Source organism: Oncorhynchus mykiss, chromosome 23, assembly GCF_057628025.1.
Source record: "Oncorhynchus mykiss isolate SJ-2025 chromosome 23, ASM5762802v1, whole genome shotgun sequence".
Classification (NCBI taxonomy): Eukaryota; Metazoa; Chordata; class Actinopteri; order Salmoniformes; family Salmonidae; genus Oncorhynchus; species Oncorhynchus mykiss.
Window position 1 is genome coordinate 34,049,818 of NC_143044.1, and position 20,639 is coordinate 34,070,456.

The 20,639-nt window shown below is 44.6% G+C and overlaps 1 protein-coding gene across 1 annotated transcript in view; it reads left to right on the top strand.

Annotated features, from left to right (window-relative positions):
- The window catches only part of LOC110503119 (vinculin), a 78,474-nt gene extending 59,301 nt beyond the window's left edge, over positions 1-19,173 (top strand). The window contains exons 11-22 of the mRNA XM_036960509.2: positions 4,684-4,874; positions 5,246-5,445; positions 6,238-6,366; positions 8,806-8,955; positions 10,696-10,804; positions 10,907-11,085; positions 12,887-13,010; positions 13,298-13,425; positions 13,672-13,857; positions 14,284-14,487; positions 14,910-15,014; positions 15,504-19,173. Coding sequence (XP_036816404.2) covers positions 4,684-4,874; positions 5,246-5,445; positions 6,238-6,366; positions 8,806-8,955; positions 10,696-10,804; positions 10,907-11,085; positions 12,887-13,010; positions 13,298-13,425; positions 13,672-13,857; positions 14,284-14,487; positions 14,910-15,014; positions 15,504-15,650 — 1,852 coding nt within the window. The 3' untranslated portion in view covers positions 15,651-19,173. The remainder of the gene's footprint in view (positions 1-4,683; positions 4,875-5,245; positions 5,446-6,237; positions 6,367-8,805; positions 8,956-10,695; positions 10,805-10,906; positions 11,086-12,886; positions 13,011-13,297; positions 13,426-13,671; positions 13,858-14,283; positions 14,488-14,909; positions 15,015-15,503) is intronic.
- Positions 19,174-20,639: the final 1,466 nt, after the last annotated feature.

Sequence of the window (20,639 nt, forward strand, 5' to 3'; positions counted from 1 at the left end):
CTCAAATTAAAATCAAAGTTTATTTGTCACGTGCGCCGAATACAACAGGTGTAAACCTTTTGTGAAATGCTTACTTACAGGCTCTAACCAATGGTGCCAAAAAAAGGTATGTGTGTGTGTGTGTGTGGGTGTGTGTGTGTGTGTGTAGGTAAGTAAGTAAAGAAATAAAACAACAGTAGAAAGACATGTGAAAAAGGAGTAGCAAGGCTTTATACAGACACCTGTTAGTCAGGCCTATTATGGTAATATATACATGTAGGTATCGTTAAAGTGACATATATGACATATATGTGCATATATGATGAACAGAGAGTAGGAGAAGCTTAAAAAGAGGGGTTGGCGGGTGGTGGGACACAATGCAGATAGCCCGGTTAGCCAATGTGCGGGAGCACTGGTTGGTCGGGCCAATTTAGGTAGTATGTACATGAATGTATAGTTAAAGTGACTAAGCATATAAGATTAACAGAGAGTAGCAGCAGCGTAAAAGAGAGGTTGGGGGGGCACACAATGCAAATAGTCTGGGTAACCAATTGATTACCTGTTCAGGAGTCTTATGGCTTGGGGGTAAAAACTGTTGAGAAGCCTTTTTGTCCTAGACTTGGCACTCCAGTACCGTTTGCCATGCGGTAGTAGAGAGAACAGTCTATGACTGGGGTGGCTGGGGTCTTTGACAATTTTTAGGGCCTTCCTCTGACACCGCCTGATGTAGAGGTCTTGGATGGCAGGCAGCTTTGCCCAAGTGATGTAATGGGCTGTACGCACTACCCTCTGAAGTGCCTTGCGGTTGAAGGCCGAGCAATTGCCATACCAGGCAGTGATGCAACCGGTCAGGATGCTCTCGATGTTGCAGCTGTAGAACTTTTTGAGGATCATGCCAAATCTTTTTAGTTTCCTGAGGGGGAATAGGCTTTGTTGGGCCCTCTTCACGACTGTCTTGGTGTGTTTGGACCAATCTAGTTTGTTGTTGATGTGGACACCAAGGTATTTGAAGCTCTCAACCTGCTCCACTACAGCCCCGTCGATGAGAATGGGGACGTGATCGGTGCTCCTTTTCCTGTAGTCTACAATCATCTCATTAGTCTTGGTTAGATTGAGAGATAAATTGTTATTCTGGCAACACCCGGCCAGGTCTCTGACCTCCTCCCTATAGGCAGTCTCGTCATTGTCGGTGATCAGGCGACACTGTTGTGTCGTCAGCAAACTTAATGATGGTGTTGGAGTCGTGCCTGGCCATGCAGTCGTGGGTGAACAGGGAGTACGGGAGGGGATTGAGCACGCACCCCTGGGGAGCTCCAATGTTGAGGATCAGCGTAACGGATGTGTTGCTACCTACCCTCACCACCTGGGGGCGGCCTGTCAGGAAGTCCAGGATCCAGTTGCAGAGGGAGGTGTTTAGTCCCAGGATCCTTAGCTTGGTGATGAACTTTGAGGGTACTATGGTGTTGAACGCTAGGCTGTAGTCAATGAACAGCATTCTCACATAGGTGTTCCTTTTGTCCAGGTGGGAAAGGGCAGTGTCGAGTGCAATGGAGATTGCGTCATCTGTGGATCTGTTTGGGCGGTATGCAAATTGGAGTGGGATTTCTGGGATAATGGTGTTGATGTGAGCCATTACTAGCCTTTCAAAGCACTTCATGGCTACGGACGTGAGTGCTACGGGTCTGTAGTCATTTAGGCAGGTTGCCTTTGTGTTCTTGGGCACAGGGACTATGGTGGTCTGCTTGAAGCATGTTGGTATTACAGACTCAATTAGGGACATGTCAGTGAAGACACCTGCCAGTTGGTCAGCACATGCCCGGAGCACACGTCCTGGTAATCCGTCTGTCCCCACAGCCTTGTGTATGTTGACCTGTTTAATGGTCTTGCTCACGTCGGCTACGGAGAGCGTGATCACACGGTCGTCCGGAACAGCTGATGCTCTAATGCATGCCTCAGTGTTGCTTGCCTCGAAGCGAGCATAGAAGTGATTTAGCTCGTCTGGTAGGCTTGTGTCACTGGGCAGCTCGCGGCTGTGCTTCTCTTTGTAGTCTGTAATAGTTTGCAAGCCCTGCCACATCCGACGAGCGTCGGAGCCGGTGTAGTATGAATCCATCTTAGCCCTGTATTGACGCTTTGCCTGTTTGATGGTTCGTCGCAGGGCATAGTGGGATTTCTTGTAAGCTTCCGGGTTAGAGTCCCGCGCCTTGAAAGTGGCAGCTCTACCCTTTAGCTCAGTGCGAATGTTGCCTGTAATCTATGGATACTGGTTGTGGTATGTACGTACAGTCACTGTGGGGACGACGTCCTCAATGCACTTATTGATAAAGCTTAAACAACACAATGTAACTCCAAGTCAATCACACTTCTGTGAAATCAAACTGCCCACTTAGGAAGAAACACTGATTGACAATAAATTTCACATGCTGTTGTGCAAATGGAATAGATGTAGTGTATTCCTCAATGTCATCGGAAGAATCCCGGAACATGTTCCAGTCTGTGATAGCAAAGCAGTCCTGTATTTTAGCATCTGCTTCATCAGACCATTTTTTTATAGACCAAGTCACTGGTGCTTCCTGCTTTAATTTTTGCTTGTAAGCAGGATTCAGGAGGATGGAGTTGTGGTTGGATTTACCAAATTTTTCCTCTGGTTGCACATTTAACATTGGTAGATTTGGTAGAATTGGTAGAACTGATTTAAGTTTCCCTGCATTAAAGTCTCCGGCCACTAAGAGCGCCGCCTCTGGGTGAGTGGTTTCTTGTTTGCTTGTTTCCTTATACAGCTGACTGAGTGCTGTCTCAGTGCCAGCATCTGTCTGTGGTGGTAAATAAACAGCCACGAAAAGTATAGCTGAGAACTCTCTAGGCAAGTAGTGTGGCCTGCAGTTTATCACAGTATACTCAACTTCAAGCGAGCAAAATCTAGAGACTCCTTAGATTCTGTGCACCAGCTGTTGTTTACAAATATGCACAGACTGCTCCCCTCTCGTGCTGTTCTATCCTGCCTGTGCAGTGTGTATCCCGCTAGCTGAATATCCATGTCGTCATTCAGCCACGATTCTGTGAAACATAGGATATTACAGTTTTTGATGTCCCGTTGGTAGGATATTCGTGATCTTACCTCATCTAGTTTATTGTCCAATGATTGCACGTTGGCAAATAATATTGACGGTAACGGCAGCTTTCCAAGTTGTCTTCTGCGAGTCCGAACGAGGCATCCGACTCTTCATCCTCTGCATCGCTTCCTCTTACGAATAATTGGGATGTCTGCCCTGTGGGTTGTTTGGAGAATATCGTGTGAGTCCTGCTTGCTGCTGTTGTTGTTGTTGAAGAAATCTTTGTCTAATCCGAGGTGAGTGATCGCTGTCCTGATATCCAGAAGATCTTTTCTGCCGTAAGATATGGTTGCAGAAACATTATGTACAAAGTAATTTACAAATATCGCGAAAAAATACACATAATAGCACAATTGGTTAGGAGACCGTAATGTGGCGGCCATCTCCTCCGGCGCCATCATCAACTACACTGCTCAAAAAAATAAAGGGAACACTTAACAACACAATGTAACTCCAAGTCAATCACACTTCTGTGAAATCAAACTGTCCACTTAGGAAGAAACACTGATTGTCAATACATTTCACATGCTGTTGTGCAAATGGAATAGACAACAGGTGGAAATTATAGGCAGTTAGCAAGACACCCCCAATAAAGGAGTGGTTCTGCAGGTGGTGAACACAGAACACTTCTCAGTTCATATGCTTCCTGGCTGATGTTTTGGTCAATTTTGAATGCTGGTGGTGCTTTCACTCTAGTGGTAGCATGAGACGGAGTCTACAACCCACACAAGTGGCTCAGGTAGTGCAGCTCATCCAGGATGGCACATCAATGTGAGCTGTGGCAAGAAGGTTTGCTGTGTCTCTCAGTGTAGTGTCCAGAGCATGGAGGCGCTACCATGAGACAGGCTCCATGTGCTCGCCAGAGGTAGCCTGACTGCCATTAGGTACCGAGATGAGATCCTCAGACCCCTTGTGAGACCATATGCTGGTGCGGTTGGCCCTGGGTTCCTCCTAATGCAAGACAATGCTAGACCTCATGTGGCTGGAGTGGGGCAGCAGTTCCTGCAAGAGGAAGGCATTGATGCTATGGACTGGCCCGCCCGTTCCCCAGACCTGAATCCAATTGAGCAAATCTGGGACGTCATGTCTCGCTCCATCCACCAACGCCACGTTGCACCACAGACTGTCCAGGAGTTGGCAGATGTTTTAGTCCAGGTCTGGGAGGAGATCCCTCAGGAGACCATCCGCCACCTCATCAATCAGGAGCATGCCCAGGCGTTGTAGGGAGGTCATACAGGCACGTGGAGGCCACACACACTACTGAGCCTCATTTTGACTTGTTTTAATAAGGACATTACATCAAAGTTGGATCAGCCTGTAGTGTGGTTTTCCACTTTAATTTTGAGTGTGACTCCAAATCCAGACCTCCATGGGTTGATAGATTTGATTTCCATTGATCATTTTTGTGTGATTTTGTTGTTAGCACATTCAACTATGTAAAGAAAAAAGTATTTAAAAAGAATATTTCATTCATTCAGATCTAGGATGTGTTATTTTAGTGTTCCCTTTTTTTTGAGCAGTGTATATAATGCTTTAGGGAGCCTATGAGAAAGGTCCTTTCCAGTATGTCATTATTCTCTCCCATTCACAGGGGTAGAGGAGATACTCCGGAGGCCAGGGCATTGGCCAAACAGATAGCCACGGCTCTGCAGAACCTGCAGTCGAAGACCACCAAGGCTGTAGCCAACAGCAGGCCTGCTAAGGCAGCAGTCCACCTGGAAGGGAAGATAGAACAGGCCCAGAGCTGGATGGAGAACCCTACCATTGATGACGGTGGAGTGGGTGAGTCTAAATAGCCTGGTCTCTCTCTCGCTCTCTTTATATCTCTGGTTTTCTCTCTCTCTCTCTCCATCCCTGCTTCTTGATTTATTTCTCTTTCATCCAATCTATCTATCTCCCTCCCTCGCTGTGTTATTTTTCTCTGTGCACTACATTCCACTACTCTCACCCAACCTCATAATGCTCTCTTTGGCTTGTCGGCTCAGAAGCCTGGATACACTCTCACATGTCATGCATTGTTTACACTGGCTCTGGACTGTATGACACCGTCTACTAGAGAATGTTCAGAGTAAGCATAACCACAACAATATATGGAATAATAAGCCACCTAGACTGCTGCTTCTGTGTCTGACTCCATCTATGTCTCTCCACAGGCCAGGCAGCTATCCGGGGTCTGGTGGCGGAGGGTCGTCGTCTGGCTAACGCCCTGCCAGGTCCCTATAGACAGGAGCTGCTGGGGAAGTGTGAGCAGGTAGAACAGTTGATGGCCCAGCTAGCCAACCTGGCCGCCAGGGGCGAGGGAGAGTCGCCACAAGCACGTGCCGTGGCTCAGCAGCTCCAGGAGACCCTGAAGGTGAGACAGCTGACATTCACTCTCACAAGTCATTAGCCACACAAGTCATCCAAACCAGCTGGAGTTCACACTGACACAGGCATGGTGAAGGGATCCCCCTCCTGGCAGGATACACCAGCTGCAGTCAATGACAGATCCACTATTTTTTTATTTAACCTTTATTTAACTAGGCAAGTCCGTTAAGAACAAATTCTTATTTACAATGACGGCCAACCCCAGCCAAACCCTAACCCATACGATTCTGGGCCAATTGTGCGCCACCCTATGGGACTTCCAATTACGGCCGGTTGTGATACAGCCTAGAATCGAACCAGGGTTTGTAGTGACTCCTCTAGCACTGAGATGCAGTGCCTTAGACCGCTGCGCTACTCAGGAGCCCTATGACTATGATAGTAAAAATACATGTGGGTAACACTTTATTTGGATAGTCTATCTGTAGTTGCTAACCATAAACTAACCCTAGCTTTATCTCTTATCCTTAACCCTTACCCAAACCCTTATCGCAAACCTACAGTTTGATGATAGTATGACCATCGTTTGAGTGTCTACAGATAGAAAATCCTGACTATCAAAAGAAAGTGTGACCTAAATGTGTTTTAGTTTATTAAGAAGTAAGAATTCCCCTTTGAAATCAACTGTTGAATGTCACACACATGTAGTAATATTTACATAGATCAGAGCAGCAATGTAAAGCACTTGACAAAAGAGTTCTAAGAGCCTATTGTTAACATGTAATGCTTCTAAAGCTGGTCTAACGCTTACTAACTCATGTGTGTGGACTTGTCTTCTCAGGACCTCAAAGAAAAGATGCAGGAAGCTATGACTCACGAAGTGTCGGACATCTTCAGCGACACGACCACTCCCATCAAACTACTCGCTGTGGCTTCCACCGCCCCGTCCGATGCCCCTAACAGGGACGAGGTGGGTGGTTTATCTTTCTCTCTCCCCCTTCCTCTCTTACTCCCTCTCCCTCTCCCTCTCTCTCTTGTCTCCCTACAGTACCTCTATCATGGCTCATTCATTCACTCAACCTATGAACAGAACAGTATAATGAGCTCTAAAGTGTGTACGGCGGCAGATAGCCTAGTTGGGCCAGTAACTGAAAGGTCGCTGGTTCTAATCCCGAGCCGACTAGGTGAAAAATCGGTCTGTGCCCTTGAGCCAGGCACTTAAACCCTAATTGCTCCTGTAAGACACTCTGGATAAGAGCGTCTGCTAAATGACTAAAATGTGAAATGTAAGTGTACCGTGTATGCATATAATATGGCTCTACAATATGGTGACTTATTTGGCAGATTCATATCATGATACACATATGGATGACTTATTGATTTGTTTCCAATCATTTACAGTGCCTTGCGAAAGTATTCAGCCCCCTTGAACTTTGCGACCTTTTGCCACATTTCAGGCTTCAAACATAAAGATATAAAACTTTATTTTTTTGTGAAGAATCAACAAGTGGGACACAATCATGAAGTGGAACGACATTTATTGGATATTTCAAACTTTTTTAACAAATCAAAAACTGAAAAATTGGGCGTGCAAAATTATTCAGCCCCTTTACTTTCAGTGCAGCAAACTCTCTCCAGAAGTTCAGTGAGGATCTCTGAATGATCCAATGTTGACCTAAATGACTAATGATGATAAATACAATCCACCTGTGGGTAATCAAGTCTCCGTATAAATGCACCTGCACTGTGATAGTCGCAGAGGTCCGTTAAAAGCGCAGAGAGCATCATGAAGAACAAGGAACACACCAGGCAGGTCCGAGATACTGTTGTGAAGAAGTTTAAAGCCGGATTTGGATACAAAAATATTTCCCAAGCTTTAAACATCCCAAGGAGCACTGTGCAAGCGATAATATTGAAATGGAAGGAGTATCAGACCACTGCAAATCTACCAAGACCTGGCCGTCCCTCTAAACTTTCAGCTCATACAAGGAGAAGACTGATCAGAGATGCAGCCAAGAGGCCCATGATCACTCTGGATGAACTGCAGAGATCTACAGCTGAGGTGGGAGACTCTGTCCATAGTACAACAATCAGTCGTATATTGCACAAATCTGGCCTTTATGGAAGAGTGGCAAGAAGAAAGCCATTTCTTAAAGATATCCATAAAAAGTGTCGTTTAAAGTTTGCCACAAGCCACCTGGGAGACACACCAAAGGTGCTCTGGTCAGATGAAACCAAAATGTAACTTTTTGGCAACAATGCAAACGTTATGTTTGGCGTAAAAGCAACACAGCTCATCACCCTGAACACACCATCTCCACTGTCAAACATGGTGGTGGCAGCATCATGGTTTGGGCCTGCTTTTCTTCAGCAGGGACAGAGAAGATGGTTAAAATTGATGGGAAGATGGATGGAGCCAAATACAGGACCATTCTGGAAGACCTGAGACTGGGACGGAGATTTGTCTTCCAACAAGACAACGATCCAAAACATAAAGCAAAATCTACAATGGAATGGTTCAAAAATAAACATATCAAGGTGTTAGAATGGCCAAGTCAAAGTCCAGACCTGAATCCAATTGAGAATCTGGAAAGAACTGAAAACTGCTGTTCACAAATGCTCTCCATCCAACCTCACTGAGCTCGAGCTGTTTTGCAAGGAGGAATGGGAAAAATTTTCAGTTTCTCGATGTGCAAAACTGATAGAGACATACCCCAAGCGACTTACAGCTGTAATCGCAGCAAAAGGTGGCGCTACAAAGTATTAACTTAAGGGGGCTGAATAATTTTGCACGCCCAATTTTTCAGTTTTTGATTTGTTAAAAAAGTTTGAAATATCCAATAAATGTCGTTCCACTTCATGATTGTGTCCCACTTGTTGTTGATTCTTCACAAAAAAATACAGTTTTATATCTTTATGTTTGAAGCCTGAAATGTGGCAAAAGGTAACAAAGTTCAAGGGGGCCGAATACTTTCGCAAGGCACTGTATGTACTTGTCACTCAATAATACTTAGACAACATTTCCAGAGGGAAGTCTTACCATAAGTAATCATGCGAGATTAATATTTAATCATATGTTTTATCATTCTAATGTTTTGTCGCTGTAAGCATTTGCTAAGTGGCATATAGTATACTATATTTAAGCAATAAGTCCCGAGGGGGTGTGGTATGTGGCCAATATATATAAGTGCCTGGGTACAGCCCTTAGCCATGGTATATTGGCCATATACCACAAACCCGAGTTGCCTTATTGCTATTATAAACTGGTTACACACCTAATAAATGTTTTCATACCCGTAGTATACGGTCTCATTTGCAACGGCATTCAGCGAATTAGCAGTCAGTGCTCGAACCACCCAGTGTATATTGTGTTATGTTTCATGATTCTATGATTTGTCACTTATGTTAGGTGTTTGACGAGAGGGCGGCCAACTTTGAGAACCATGCCAACAAGCTGGGTGCCACGGCAGAAAAGGCTGCCGCTGTAGGAACAGCTAACAAGAGCACTGTAGAGGGGATCCAAGCTGCCGTCAAGTCTACAAGGGACCTGACACCACAGGTATGGGATAGTGTGCTTGTATGAGTGTGCGAGTGTGTCACTGGTGTAGCGTAAATCCCCGTAGTCCCTGCAAGGTGAGAGGACCCATATGCTCTAATTTACAAATGTAGCAAGCAAAGTGTTTGTGTTGTTCAATCTACATGGGTAGTAGGTGAGTCAGACAGTCAATGTAGTTTTCATGCAGCTAATTAGCCTATTTCAGCCTCCTCATCTAATTGCCTATTAAGTTTTTAAAAAGTTAAGTGAATCAGGTGGGACTTGGATGGAGAGTGAATGGGTGAATCAGGTTGGACTCGGATGGAGAGTGGGTGAATCAGGTAGAACGCGGATGGAGAGTGAGTTGGTGAATCAGGTGGGACTCGGATGGAGAGTGAGTGGGTGAATCAGGTAGAACGCGGATGGAGAGTGAGTTGGTGAATCAGGTGGGACTCGGATGGAGAGTGAGTGGGTGAATCAGGGGGGACTCGGATGGAGAGTGAGTTGGTGAATCAGGATGGATAAACATAAGGGAAGACCAAGCGGCCCACAAAAACAGGTTTTATCTGATCAAGCTCGTGCCAAATTACCGAAGATAACTACAACAGCCAAGCTACCACCTTGTGATAGTCTCTCCTCCTCCTCTCCAGAATAGTGTCAGTTCATATAGTGAGTCCATCCTCCTCCTCCTCTCCAGAATAGTGTCAGTTCCTCTAGTGAGAATCTCTCCTCCTTCTTCTCTCCAGAATAGTGTCAGTTCCTCTAGTGAGGCCATCCTCCTCCTTCTCTCCAGAATAGTGTCCCTCTAGTGAGTCTCTCCTCCTCCTCTCCAGAATAGTGTCAGTTCCTCTAGTGAGTCCCTCCTCTCCAGAATAGTGTCAGTTCCTCAAGTGAGTCCCTCCTCCTCTCCAGAATCATGTCAGTTCCTCTAGTGAGAGTCTCTCCTTCTCTCCAGAATCGTGTCAGTTCTTCTAGTGAGTCCCTCCTCCTCCTCCTCTCCAGAATAGTGTCAGTTCCTCTAATGAGTCTCTCCTCCTCCTCTCCAGAATAGTCAGTTCCTCTAGTGAGAGTCTCTCCTCCTCCTCCTCTCCAGAATAGTGTCAGTTTCTCTAGTGAGAGTCCCGCCTCCTCCTACTCTCCAGAATAGTGTCAGTTCCTCTAGTGAGACTGTCGGCCATCCTTCTCCTCCTTTTCCAGAAAGGCCTACTGGACAATTGTATATTCCAAAAAATATATTTTGGTTACTGATTAGTATGCTGTTGCATCGTTAGTTCATTTTACAACCTGCAATATTTGAATTTCCCACTTTAATTACATTATTGCCTCCAGCCAGCATTCTAAATAACAGCGTTGTGACACTGTAGGCCTATAGCTTCATGAAACATAAACGTTAGGATTAACGTGACAAAATTACGAGCAAATACAAATGAACATGTATCCATTAAAGCAAAGCTATAGCCAAGCATTAGCACCACTGCATCTGATAGCCTATCGATAGGCAGCAGCGCAAACGTTGCAATTTCAGAACCACAGACAGCGATTGGTAGTCTATACATTTAGTTGTTTTTTTTAGGAAGGGGAGGGGTCCAAACTCTGACTTTGCAGGGGTCCAGAGAAACTGTGCTACACCAGTGGAGTAGGTGTGTTTGTGTTTTGTGCAACATGGTGCTTATGCCGTAGTGACATAGGGACGATTAATTTGGCCTTGGTCAGTTGAGCCCTATTTCCTATATATTTTTTCCTGATGGGAATGTTCTTTTCTAGGTGGTCTCTGCAGCCCGTATCCTGCTGAGAAACCCAGGCAACCAGGCTGCATACGAGCACTTTGAGACCATGAAGAACCAGTGGATTGACAACGTGGAGAAAATGACAGGTAGTGCCAGACCATCTTGTGTCATTTGTCGTTGATTACAAAAAGTGGGCGTTGTGGTCACTTCGTTATAAGCACTAAGAATGATTTCTTCTCCGTCTCTAGGTTTGGTGGACGAGGCCATAGACACCAAGTCTCTGTTGAATGCCTCTGAGGAGGCCATTAAGAAAGACCTGGATAAGTGTCGTGTGGCCATGGCTAACCACCAGCCCCAGATGTTAGTGGCAGGGGCAACTAGCATCGCCCGGCGGGCCAACCGGATCCTCCTGGTGGCGAAACGGGAGGTATAGATCATTTTTATTTACACTGCTCAAACACTTAAACAACACAATGTAACTCCAAGTCAATCACACTTCTGTGAAATCAAACTGTCCACTTAGGAAGCAACACTGATTGACAATACATTTCACATGCTGTTGTGCAAATGGAATAGATAACAGGTGGAAATTATAGGCAATTAGCTAGAGGAGTGGTTCTGCAGGTGGGGACCACAGACCACTTCTCAGTTCCTATGCTTCCTGGCTGCTGTTTTGGTCACTTTTGAATGCTGGCGGTGCTTTCACTCTAGTGGTATCATGAGACGGAGTCTACAACCCACACAAGTGGCTCAGGTAGTGCAGCTCATCCAGGATGGCACATCAATGCGAGCTGTGGCAAGAAGGTTTGCTGTGTCTGTCAGCGTAGTGTCCAGAGCATGGAGGCGCTACCAGGAGACAGGACAGTACATCAGGAGACGTGGAGGAGGCCGTAGGAGGGCAACAACCCAGCACCAGGACCGCTACCTCCGCCTTTGTGCAAGGAGGAGCACTGCCAGAGCCCTGCAAAATGACCTCCAACAGGCCACAAATGTGCATGTGTCTGCTCAAATTGTCAGAAACAGACTCCATGAGGGTGGTATGAGGGCCCGATGTCCACAGGTGGGGGTTGTGCTTACAGCCCAACACCGTGCAGGACGTTTGGCATTTGCCAGAGAACACCAAGATTGGCAAATTCGCCACTGGCGCCCTGTGCTCTTCACAGATAAAAGCAGGTTCACACTGAGCACGTGACAGACGTGACAGAGTCTGGAGACGCCGTGGAGAATGTTCTGCTGCCTGCAACATCCTCCAGCATGACCGGTTTGGCGGTGGGTCAGTCATGGTGTGGGGTGGCATTTCTTTGGGGGGCCGCACAGCCCTCTATGTGATCGCCAGAGGTATTCTGACTGCCATTAGGTACCGAGATGAGATCCTCAGACCCCTTGTGAGACCATATGCTGGTGCGGTTGGCCCTGGGTTCCTCCTAATGCAAGACAATGCTAGACCTCATGTGGCTGGAGTGTGTCAGCAGTTCCTGCAAATGAAGGCATTGATGCTATGGACTGGCCCACCCGTTCCCCAGACCTGAATCCAATTGAGCACATCTGGGACATCATGTCTCGCTCCATCCACCAACGCCACGTTGCACCACAGACTGTCCAGGAGTTGGTGGATGCTTTAGTCCAGGTCTGGGAGGAGATCCCTCAGGAGACCATCCGCCACCTCATCAGAAGCATGCCCAGGCGTTGTAGGGAGGTCATACAGGCACGTGGAGGCCACACACACTACTGAGCCTCATTTTGACTTGTTTTAAGGACATTACATCAAAGTTGGATCAGCCTGTAGTGTGGTTTTCCACTTTAATTTTGAGTGTGACTCCAAATCCAGACCTCCATGGGTTGATAGATTTGATTTCCATTGATCATTTTTGTGTGATTTTGTTGTCAGCACATTCAACTACGTAAAGAAAAAAGTATTTAATAAGAATATTTCATTCATTCAGATCTAGGATGTGTTATTTTAGTGTTCCCTTTATTTTTTTGAGCAGTGTACAATCACATTTATTTTAAAGCCCTTTTTACACCTGCAGTTGGCACAAAGTGATTTACAGATACCCAGCCTAAAACACCAAAGAGCAACCAATGCAGATGCCCAAGCATACAAACACGTGCCACAATGATGCACTTTAGCAGATTAGAATACAGACAAGTGAATTGCAGTTCAGCTTAAAATACATACTATGAAAAGGATTCAAAATAGAAATGCATGAGTACACTTTCTTTCCTAGGTGGAGAACTCTGAGGATCCTAAGTTCAGGGAGATAGTGAAGGCTGCATCTGATGAGCTCAGCCGGACCATCTCTCCCATGGTGATGGACGCCAAGGCTGTGGCTGGGAACATCACAGATCCAAGTATGTTCCAAGGCAGTTACCAGACATTTAGGATGCGTTTGATCATTATACTGTATAACCTGCTGTACCCGTGTACAGCTTTCCAACATGACCTAATACTAAATATAAAGATTCATTCTGTCAATCTCTGAATCTGTGATTGTCAAAAGTTAAGGTTCAGTCGATGGTGTTATGGTTTTGGGGTCTGTCAATGTGTTACTGCTGCCACACAGCAGCTTTTGCGGCCTTTATCTAATATCCTGTTTCTAAGGCCTATATGTATCTCCTTCTTCCTCCGTGGTGTCCAGGTCTGCAGAAGGGCTTCCTGGACTCAGGCTATCGAATCCTGGGTGCCGTTGCCATTGTGAGAGATGCCTTCCAGCCACAGGAACCAGACTTCCCACCACCACCACCTCCTGATCTGCATCAGCTGCACGTAAGTCGATCAATCAAATTAATTTCTAAAGCTCTTTTCACATCAGCATCTGTCATAAAATACTTTATAGTCCTGCACTGTCAACACCAGGGTTTTGTTCAGTGGCGTAGAAATGGGGTTTCAGAACGTTCATATAAAAAATATATATATTTGTTAGAACGGATATGATTATCTGCCATGTAGAGTAGAGGGATTCATTTCTATCTGCAACATTCTGAGCGTTTCACCTATCTGAATACACGCCAGGTCAGCGACGAGCCCGCCCCACCCAAACCCCCTCTCCCCGAGGGTGAGGTTCCTCCCCCCAGACCCCCTCCCCCAGAGGAGAAGGACGAGGACTTCCCAGAGCAGGTATTGGGAGAGATGGTGAGCGAGCCCATGATGATGGCCGCTAGGCAGCTCCACGAGGAGGCCCGCAAGTGGTCTAGCAAGGTGAGCTAACAGCACATACAGTTAGTTACATGTTGATGTTCAAAGTTAAGTTTATTGCGACCAGAAAACCATAGCGGAGCAGATTCAGACTAGCCATAATTCGGTGCCATTTAGGAAGTGTGACATGTACATATACATGTATACTGCACAATTACACTGGACAGGGAATCCACCCCAGATGTGTTGTCATATTGGGGCGGCAGGGTAGCCTAGTGGTTAGAACATTGGACTAGTAATTGAAAGGTTGCAAGTTCAAATCCTTAAGCTGACAAGGTACAAATCTGTCATTCTGCTCCTGAATACGGCAGTTAACCCACTGTTCCTAGGCCGTCAATGAAAATAAGAATTCGTTCTTAACTGACCTGCCTAGTTAGATAAAGATAAAATATGTCCAATTTAATGCCTTGGTTTTTGTCATATTTTCAGGGTAACGATATCATCGGTGCAGCCAAGAGAATGGCCCTGCTCATGGCTGAGATGTCCCGTCTGGTGCGCGGTGGCAGTGGGAACAAGCGTGCCCTCATCCAGTGTGCCAAAGACATCGCCAAGGCCTCAGATGAGGTCACAAGGCTGGCCAAGGAGGTGGCCAAGCAGTGCACAGACAAACGCATCCGGACTAACCTGCTCCAGGTCAGCTGACCGACTGGTTCCTGGTCCACTCTTCAAAATGCTAACTCTCATGGCTACGATGCAATACATTGAATAAATACCTAAGTTTCGATAGCTATGCTGCCTTTATCAGGGTTTCATCTGGTCCAATATTCTGCTAATGGATGAATTGAGCAAACAAGGACGGAAGAAGCAAGATTTTCAGACTGCTCTCTTCAGGTTTTTCTTGAGGAGCAGCAGCTGCTCTGGAAAGACCATAGAAAGGACAACATTATATTCATGTTGGAGTTGTAGGACTAAAGATAATTGAATATCCACCCTGTCCTCGTGATTTGATTTAGGGTAGATCATTTGAAATAAATTACACTGTTTTCTGTTTTTATCTTCATGTCTCTGACTGGTTTCTCGGAACTTGAACTTAAATAAACTTCTCTGTGTTCCAGGTGTGTGAGCGTATCCCCACCATTAGCACACAGCTCAAGATCCTCTCCACAGTCAAGGCCACCATGTTGGGTCGTACCAACATCAGTGAAGAGGAGTCAGAGCAGGTCAGTACACTGGAGATCATTGGATAACACACATCAGAAACCACTAAACTCCATTACAATGTAATTCCAAATGCAAAAATTACAGAAAAACACTCGAACATTTCAACTTTAAATTTACTACGAAATGCACTAAAGTACAATGTAACAGTAATGTTACAATGTACAGTGTTTCCCCTAGGATTTCTTTCAGCAGTGGTGGCAAGGGTGGTGGCGCAATGACATGCTAGCTGTTCCCATAGACTTCCAGTCATTGAGCCTACAGCTATCCATTTAAAAGTGTATATCAGCAGAGATATGTATTTTTGTTTTATTACATTTTTTGCAGTGCTGGCAACAATTTATCATCTGTGGGCCATTGCTGCTAAATGAATATAGGGGAAACACTGATATAAATATAATGTTGTTACTAGTGTAATTACAGTGTTACTACACAAGAGCAACGTCATGTAAAATGTGACCAACATTTTTCTTTCCTTCCCCCTCACCCAGGCCACAGAGATGTTGGTTCACAATGCCCAGAACCTGATGCAGTCTGTGAAGGAGACAGTAAGAGAGGCTGAGGCTGCCTCCATCAAGATCCGGACAGATGCAGGCTTCACTCTCCACTGGATCCGTAAGACACCCTGGTACCAATGAGAAGATACGGGCCAACTGTCCGTTCAACAATGTCCCAAATGGCACTCTATTCCCTATGTAGGGCATTACTTTTGACTTGGGCTCATGTCTGGTTAAAAGTAGTGTACTAAATAGGGAATACAGTAGGTTGCCATTTGGGACACGGATTATTATGTTCCTCTGCTCAAGGCTCAGCTTGTTAAGAAGAAAAAACACCCAGACCCTTTGAGCAATAGATTTGATGGACACATACATACTAATTCCAAGCTACAATGAATGAAAACTGCCTGGTTGGGGTAAAAAGAGTGAGTTAATACTGAATACACTATTTATCAGTCAATGTCAATCCCATACCTGCCTGTAAAGTGTTTTTAGACTTCCTAGGTGTGTGTGTGTGTTAGAGGTTTGCTTTTCTTATCCAGTAAGATTAAAGGAGTACTATTATCAGTCTCATTTAAACATACAGTAGCCCCAAATCTAAGTAAAAATTTGAACATTATTAAGATTTGTCTTGGAAGACGTTTGTATATCTTTATACTGGTTCTTTATATCACTATCTGCATTGTGCAGTCGTTCACTGTTGCTAGGACAAAGCACATCCAACTCAATGGGAGTTGGTTCGAGCATATCGTTATGCTGAGCTCTACACGCAAATATATATGATTCAGTGGTTATTATGTCTGTTTACACTATGTTCTAGAAACGGAAAAATAAACACTATTCCCTGTTGCATATTTGTATTATAGTTGAAGTCGGAAGTTTACATACACTTAGGTTGGAGACATTAAAACTTGTTTTTTAACCACTCTACAAATTTCTTGTTAACGAACTATAGTTTTGGCAAGTCGGTTAGGACATCAACTTTGCATGATACAAGTCATTTTTTCAACAATTGTTTACAGACAGATTATTTCACTTATAAGTCACCGTATCACAATTCCAGTGGGTCAGAAATTTACATGCAGTCAAATCACTGTGCCTTTTAAACAGCTTGGCAAATTCCAGAAAATTATGTCATGGCTTTAAAAGCTTCTGATAGGCTAATTGACATCCATTTGAGTCAATTTGAGGTGTACCTGTGGATGTATTTCAAGGCCTACCTTCAAATTCAGTGCCTCTTTGCTTGACATCATGGGAAAATCAGCCAAGACCTCAGAAAATACATTGTACACCTCCACAAGTCTGGTTCATCCTTGGGAGCAATTTTCAAATGCCTGAAGGTACCACGTTCATCTGTACAAACAATAGTACGCAAGTATAAACACCATGGGACCATGCAGCCGTCATACCACTCAGGAAGGAGACTCGTTCTGTCTCCTAGAGATGAACATACTTTGGTGCGAAAAGTGCAAATCAATCCCAGAACAGCAGCAAAGGACTTTGTGAAGATGCTGGAGGAAACCGGTACAAAAGTTTCTATATCCACAGTAAAACGAGTCCTATATCGATATATCCTGAAAGGCTGCTCAACAAGGAAGAAGCCACTGCTCCAAAACCGCCATGAAAAAGCCAGACTACAATTTGCAACTGCACATTGGGACAAAGATCGTACTTTTTGTAGAGTTGTCCTCTGGTCTGATGAAACAAAAATAGAACTGTTTGGCCATAATGACCATTGTTATGTTTGGAGGAAAAAGGGGGAGGCTTGCAAGCCGAAGAACATCATCCCAACCGTGAAGCACGGGGGTGGCAGCATCATGTTGTGGAGGTGCTTTGCTGCAGGAGGGACTGGTGCACTTCACAAAAATAAATGGCATCATGAGGAAGGACAATTATGTGGATATATTGAAGCAAAGACATAAAGACATAAATCAGGAAGTTAAAGCTTGGTTGCAAATGGGACTTCCAAATGGACAATGACCCCAAACATACTTCCAAAGTTGTGGCAAAATGGCTTAAGGACAACAAAGTCAAGATATTGGAGTGGCCATCACAAAGCCCTGACCTCAATACAATAGAAGGTTTGTGGGCAGAACTGAAAAATCGTGTGCGAGCAAGGAGGCCTACAAACCTGACTCAGTTACACCAGTTCTGTTAGGGGAAATGGGCCAAAATTCACCCAACTTATTGTGGGAAGCTTGTGGAAGGCTACCCAAGTTTAACAATTGAAAGGCAATGCTACCAAATAGTAATTGGGTGTATGTAAACTTCTGACCCACTGGAAATGTGATGAAAGAAATAAATCATTCTCTCTACCATTATTCTGATATTTCACATTCTTAAAATAAAGTAGTGATCCTAACTGACCTAAGACAGGGAATTTTTACTAGGATTAAATGTCAGGAATTGTGAGACTGAGTTGAAATGTATTTGTCTACGGTGTATGTAAACTTCTGACTTCAACTGTAGATAGTGAGTTGGTTTTTGTAGCAATGTTTTTTTTTTAAAGTATTGTCAAGACTGTCAGAGTTGATTCTAGCCTGGTCCCAAATCTGTTTGTGCTCTTTGCACCGGAGTTGGCGTGATAGCACTAAACAGACTTGCACTCAGGCTAAATTTGTTCCACCATTAACTTTTTAAATATATTTTTTTATGTTTTGAGGTTTATTATATCTGCGCTGTTGGAAAACACAAGGGCTCGATCTTCAGACACATTGCATAGAGAATGTCTTATTAACTTATAATGTTTACAACCATTTAGCGTACAAAAGAGTTGACGATTGAAATTCAATATCCATTAAGATGACATGTATTCAACTATGTCAGTTTCTGGACTAGCTTGATTTTTCACCATGTTGCGTTTAGATTACATGTAGACCTTAGGTCTCCTTCTGGTCTGGCCCTCTATACTTTGTACTTCTCAGAGAAACTATAGCAAGCCAGTCTCCGTGTTTTAGCCTGACTAGAGGCCAACTGTACTGTAATGTTTAAACTGTGTCTTGACATAACGTGGTGTGCGCTGCACAGCCAATTTTGTGAAACATTAATGAATGATCAGTCAAATACTTTGAAGATTAGGTTTGGGTATGGGGGATAAAGACGGTGTGGACAGTTTTTGGGCTAGCTTCTGATTACTGTAATTAAGCCGAGTACTTGACTAAGCTGACACTATGTCCAGGTAGTCTCACGGAAGAGAGTGTGTTTAAGTGTGTTTAAGTTCAATGCATCACATGAAACTGGTGTTGAAATATCAGCCTTCTCTTCCTCTTATATCTTTGAACTACACTAAACTAACCGTTACAGTTGCTAACACAGCTGGTACAAACGGTTGGACGTTTTTAATTTTATTTTTTTTGTGTGTCTGAATAAGACCAGCGCAGTTTGAATGTGTAGATGAAGTTACTGAGACCCTACAAAACCATCTGAAGTGCCTTGTAATAAAAAATACTGATTGCAATAAAAAAACAATTCATTTACAGGAAATTATGTTTGTATCTACTTTGTAGTAAGCGCTACTCAAGGCATTATACTTCTGTTCAGACACATTTTTGTGATATTTATAAGATGCGTACAAAGTGAGATAAGATATTAGAGTCAAGTACTGCTTTTTGGTATTGTTCACATTATTTTGTAATAAAACATTTAAGACTCCCAACAGCAATTCCTCTCTTATTTATAACACGATAGTGCCGTAGGTTTATAACACAGTAATCCTTGTTATAACTGTAGTGATACATTTGTAGGCTCGGCCCTAATTGATGTCTTCTTTGCCACCTGGAGCTGTATGGCAAATGGTCCAGGAACACAAGGAAAGGACAATACCCAAGGACTATTCAGCCCTTCCCCCTCTGATGGGACTAAAGGTCTACAAGTTAAGAATACTACGGTATTCTTAACTTGTATAACTTTTAACCGACAACCTCCGCTTATTGACTGAGGGAAGAACCCACATTCCATCTCTCCCTATCCCAGTCTGCTGTCCCCACATGCTTTTCAAGATATCCACCATTGTTCCTGTACCAAAGAAAGAAAAGGTAACTGAACTAGATGACAATTAGCATAGTAGCACTCGCTTCTGTCATCATAAAGTACTTTGATAGACTTGTCAAGGATCATATCACCTCTACCTTACCTGACACCCTAGACCCACTTCAATGTGCTTATCGCCCCAATAGATCCACAGAAGATGTCATCGCACTGCACAAGGCCCTATCCCATATGGACAAAAGGAATACCTATGTAAGAATGCTGTTCATTGACTATAGCTCATTATTCAACACCATAGTACCCTCCAAGCTCATCATTAAGCCTGGGGCCCTGGGTCTGAACCCTGATGGTGCAGGTAGGAAACATCACCTCTATATCACTGATCCGCAACACAGGGGCCCACAAGTGTGTGTGCTCAGACCCTTGCCTGTTCTGGACACTGTACCCGCCTGCCTGACCATTCTTCCTGCCCTGACCTTGAGCCTGCCTGCCACTCTGTACCTCCTGGACTCTGATCTGGTTATGACATTTTGCCTGTCCATGACCATTCTCTTGCCTATTCTCTTGCCTATTCCCTTTGGATTTATTAAACATCTTAAACTCCAACCATCTGCCTCCTGTGTCTGCATTTGGGTCTCGCCTAGTGTCATGACAGTGCAAACTGGCCATGACAGACCCAGCAGACTTGGGCCATGTCTTTCTCCCTACATGGAGCCACCATTGGGAGACATCAGGAGTTGCTACAGGGCCTTCTGGAAGGGCTCAGTTCCTTGACGGAATGCCACAACCATGGGTTAAAGGCTAGCAAATCAGGGAGTTAGCTCAGAGGCTACCTGCCACCTCTGGAAATAACCCAATCACCCAGTATTTTTTTCCCCTATTTGTGATGAGTTTGTACAGCCTATTCCGACTCCCAGTGAACCCCGCTTACCTCCTCCAGAGCGATATTCGGGGTGACCTGGTACCTGCCGGGGTTTTCTTTCTCAGTGCTCGCTTATTTTTGAGCTACAGCCATCTTCGTTTTCCTCAGACCGATCAAAGATAGCGTATATAATTAAGCTAATGTCGGGAAGGGCGCTCTCCTGGGCTACGGCAGTTTGGGAACAACAATCTGCCATTTGCAGACATTTGGAGGAATTCCTG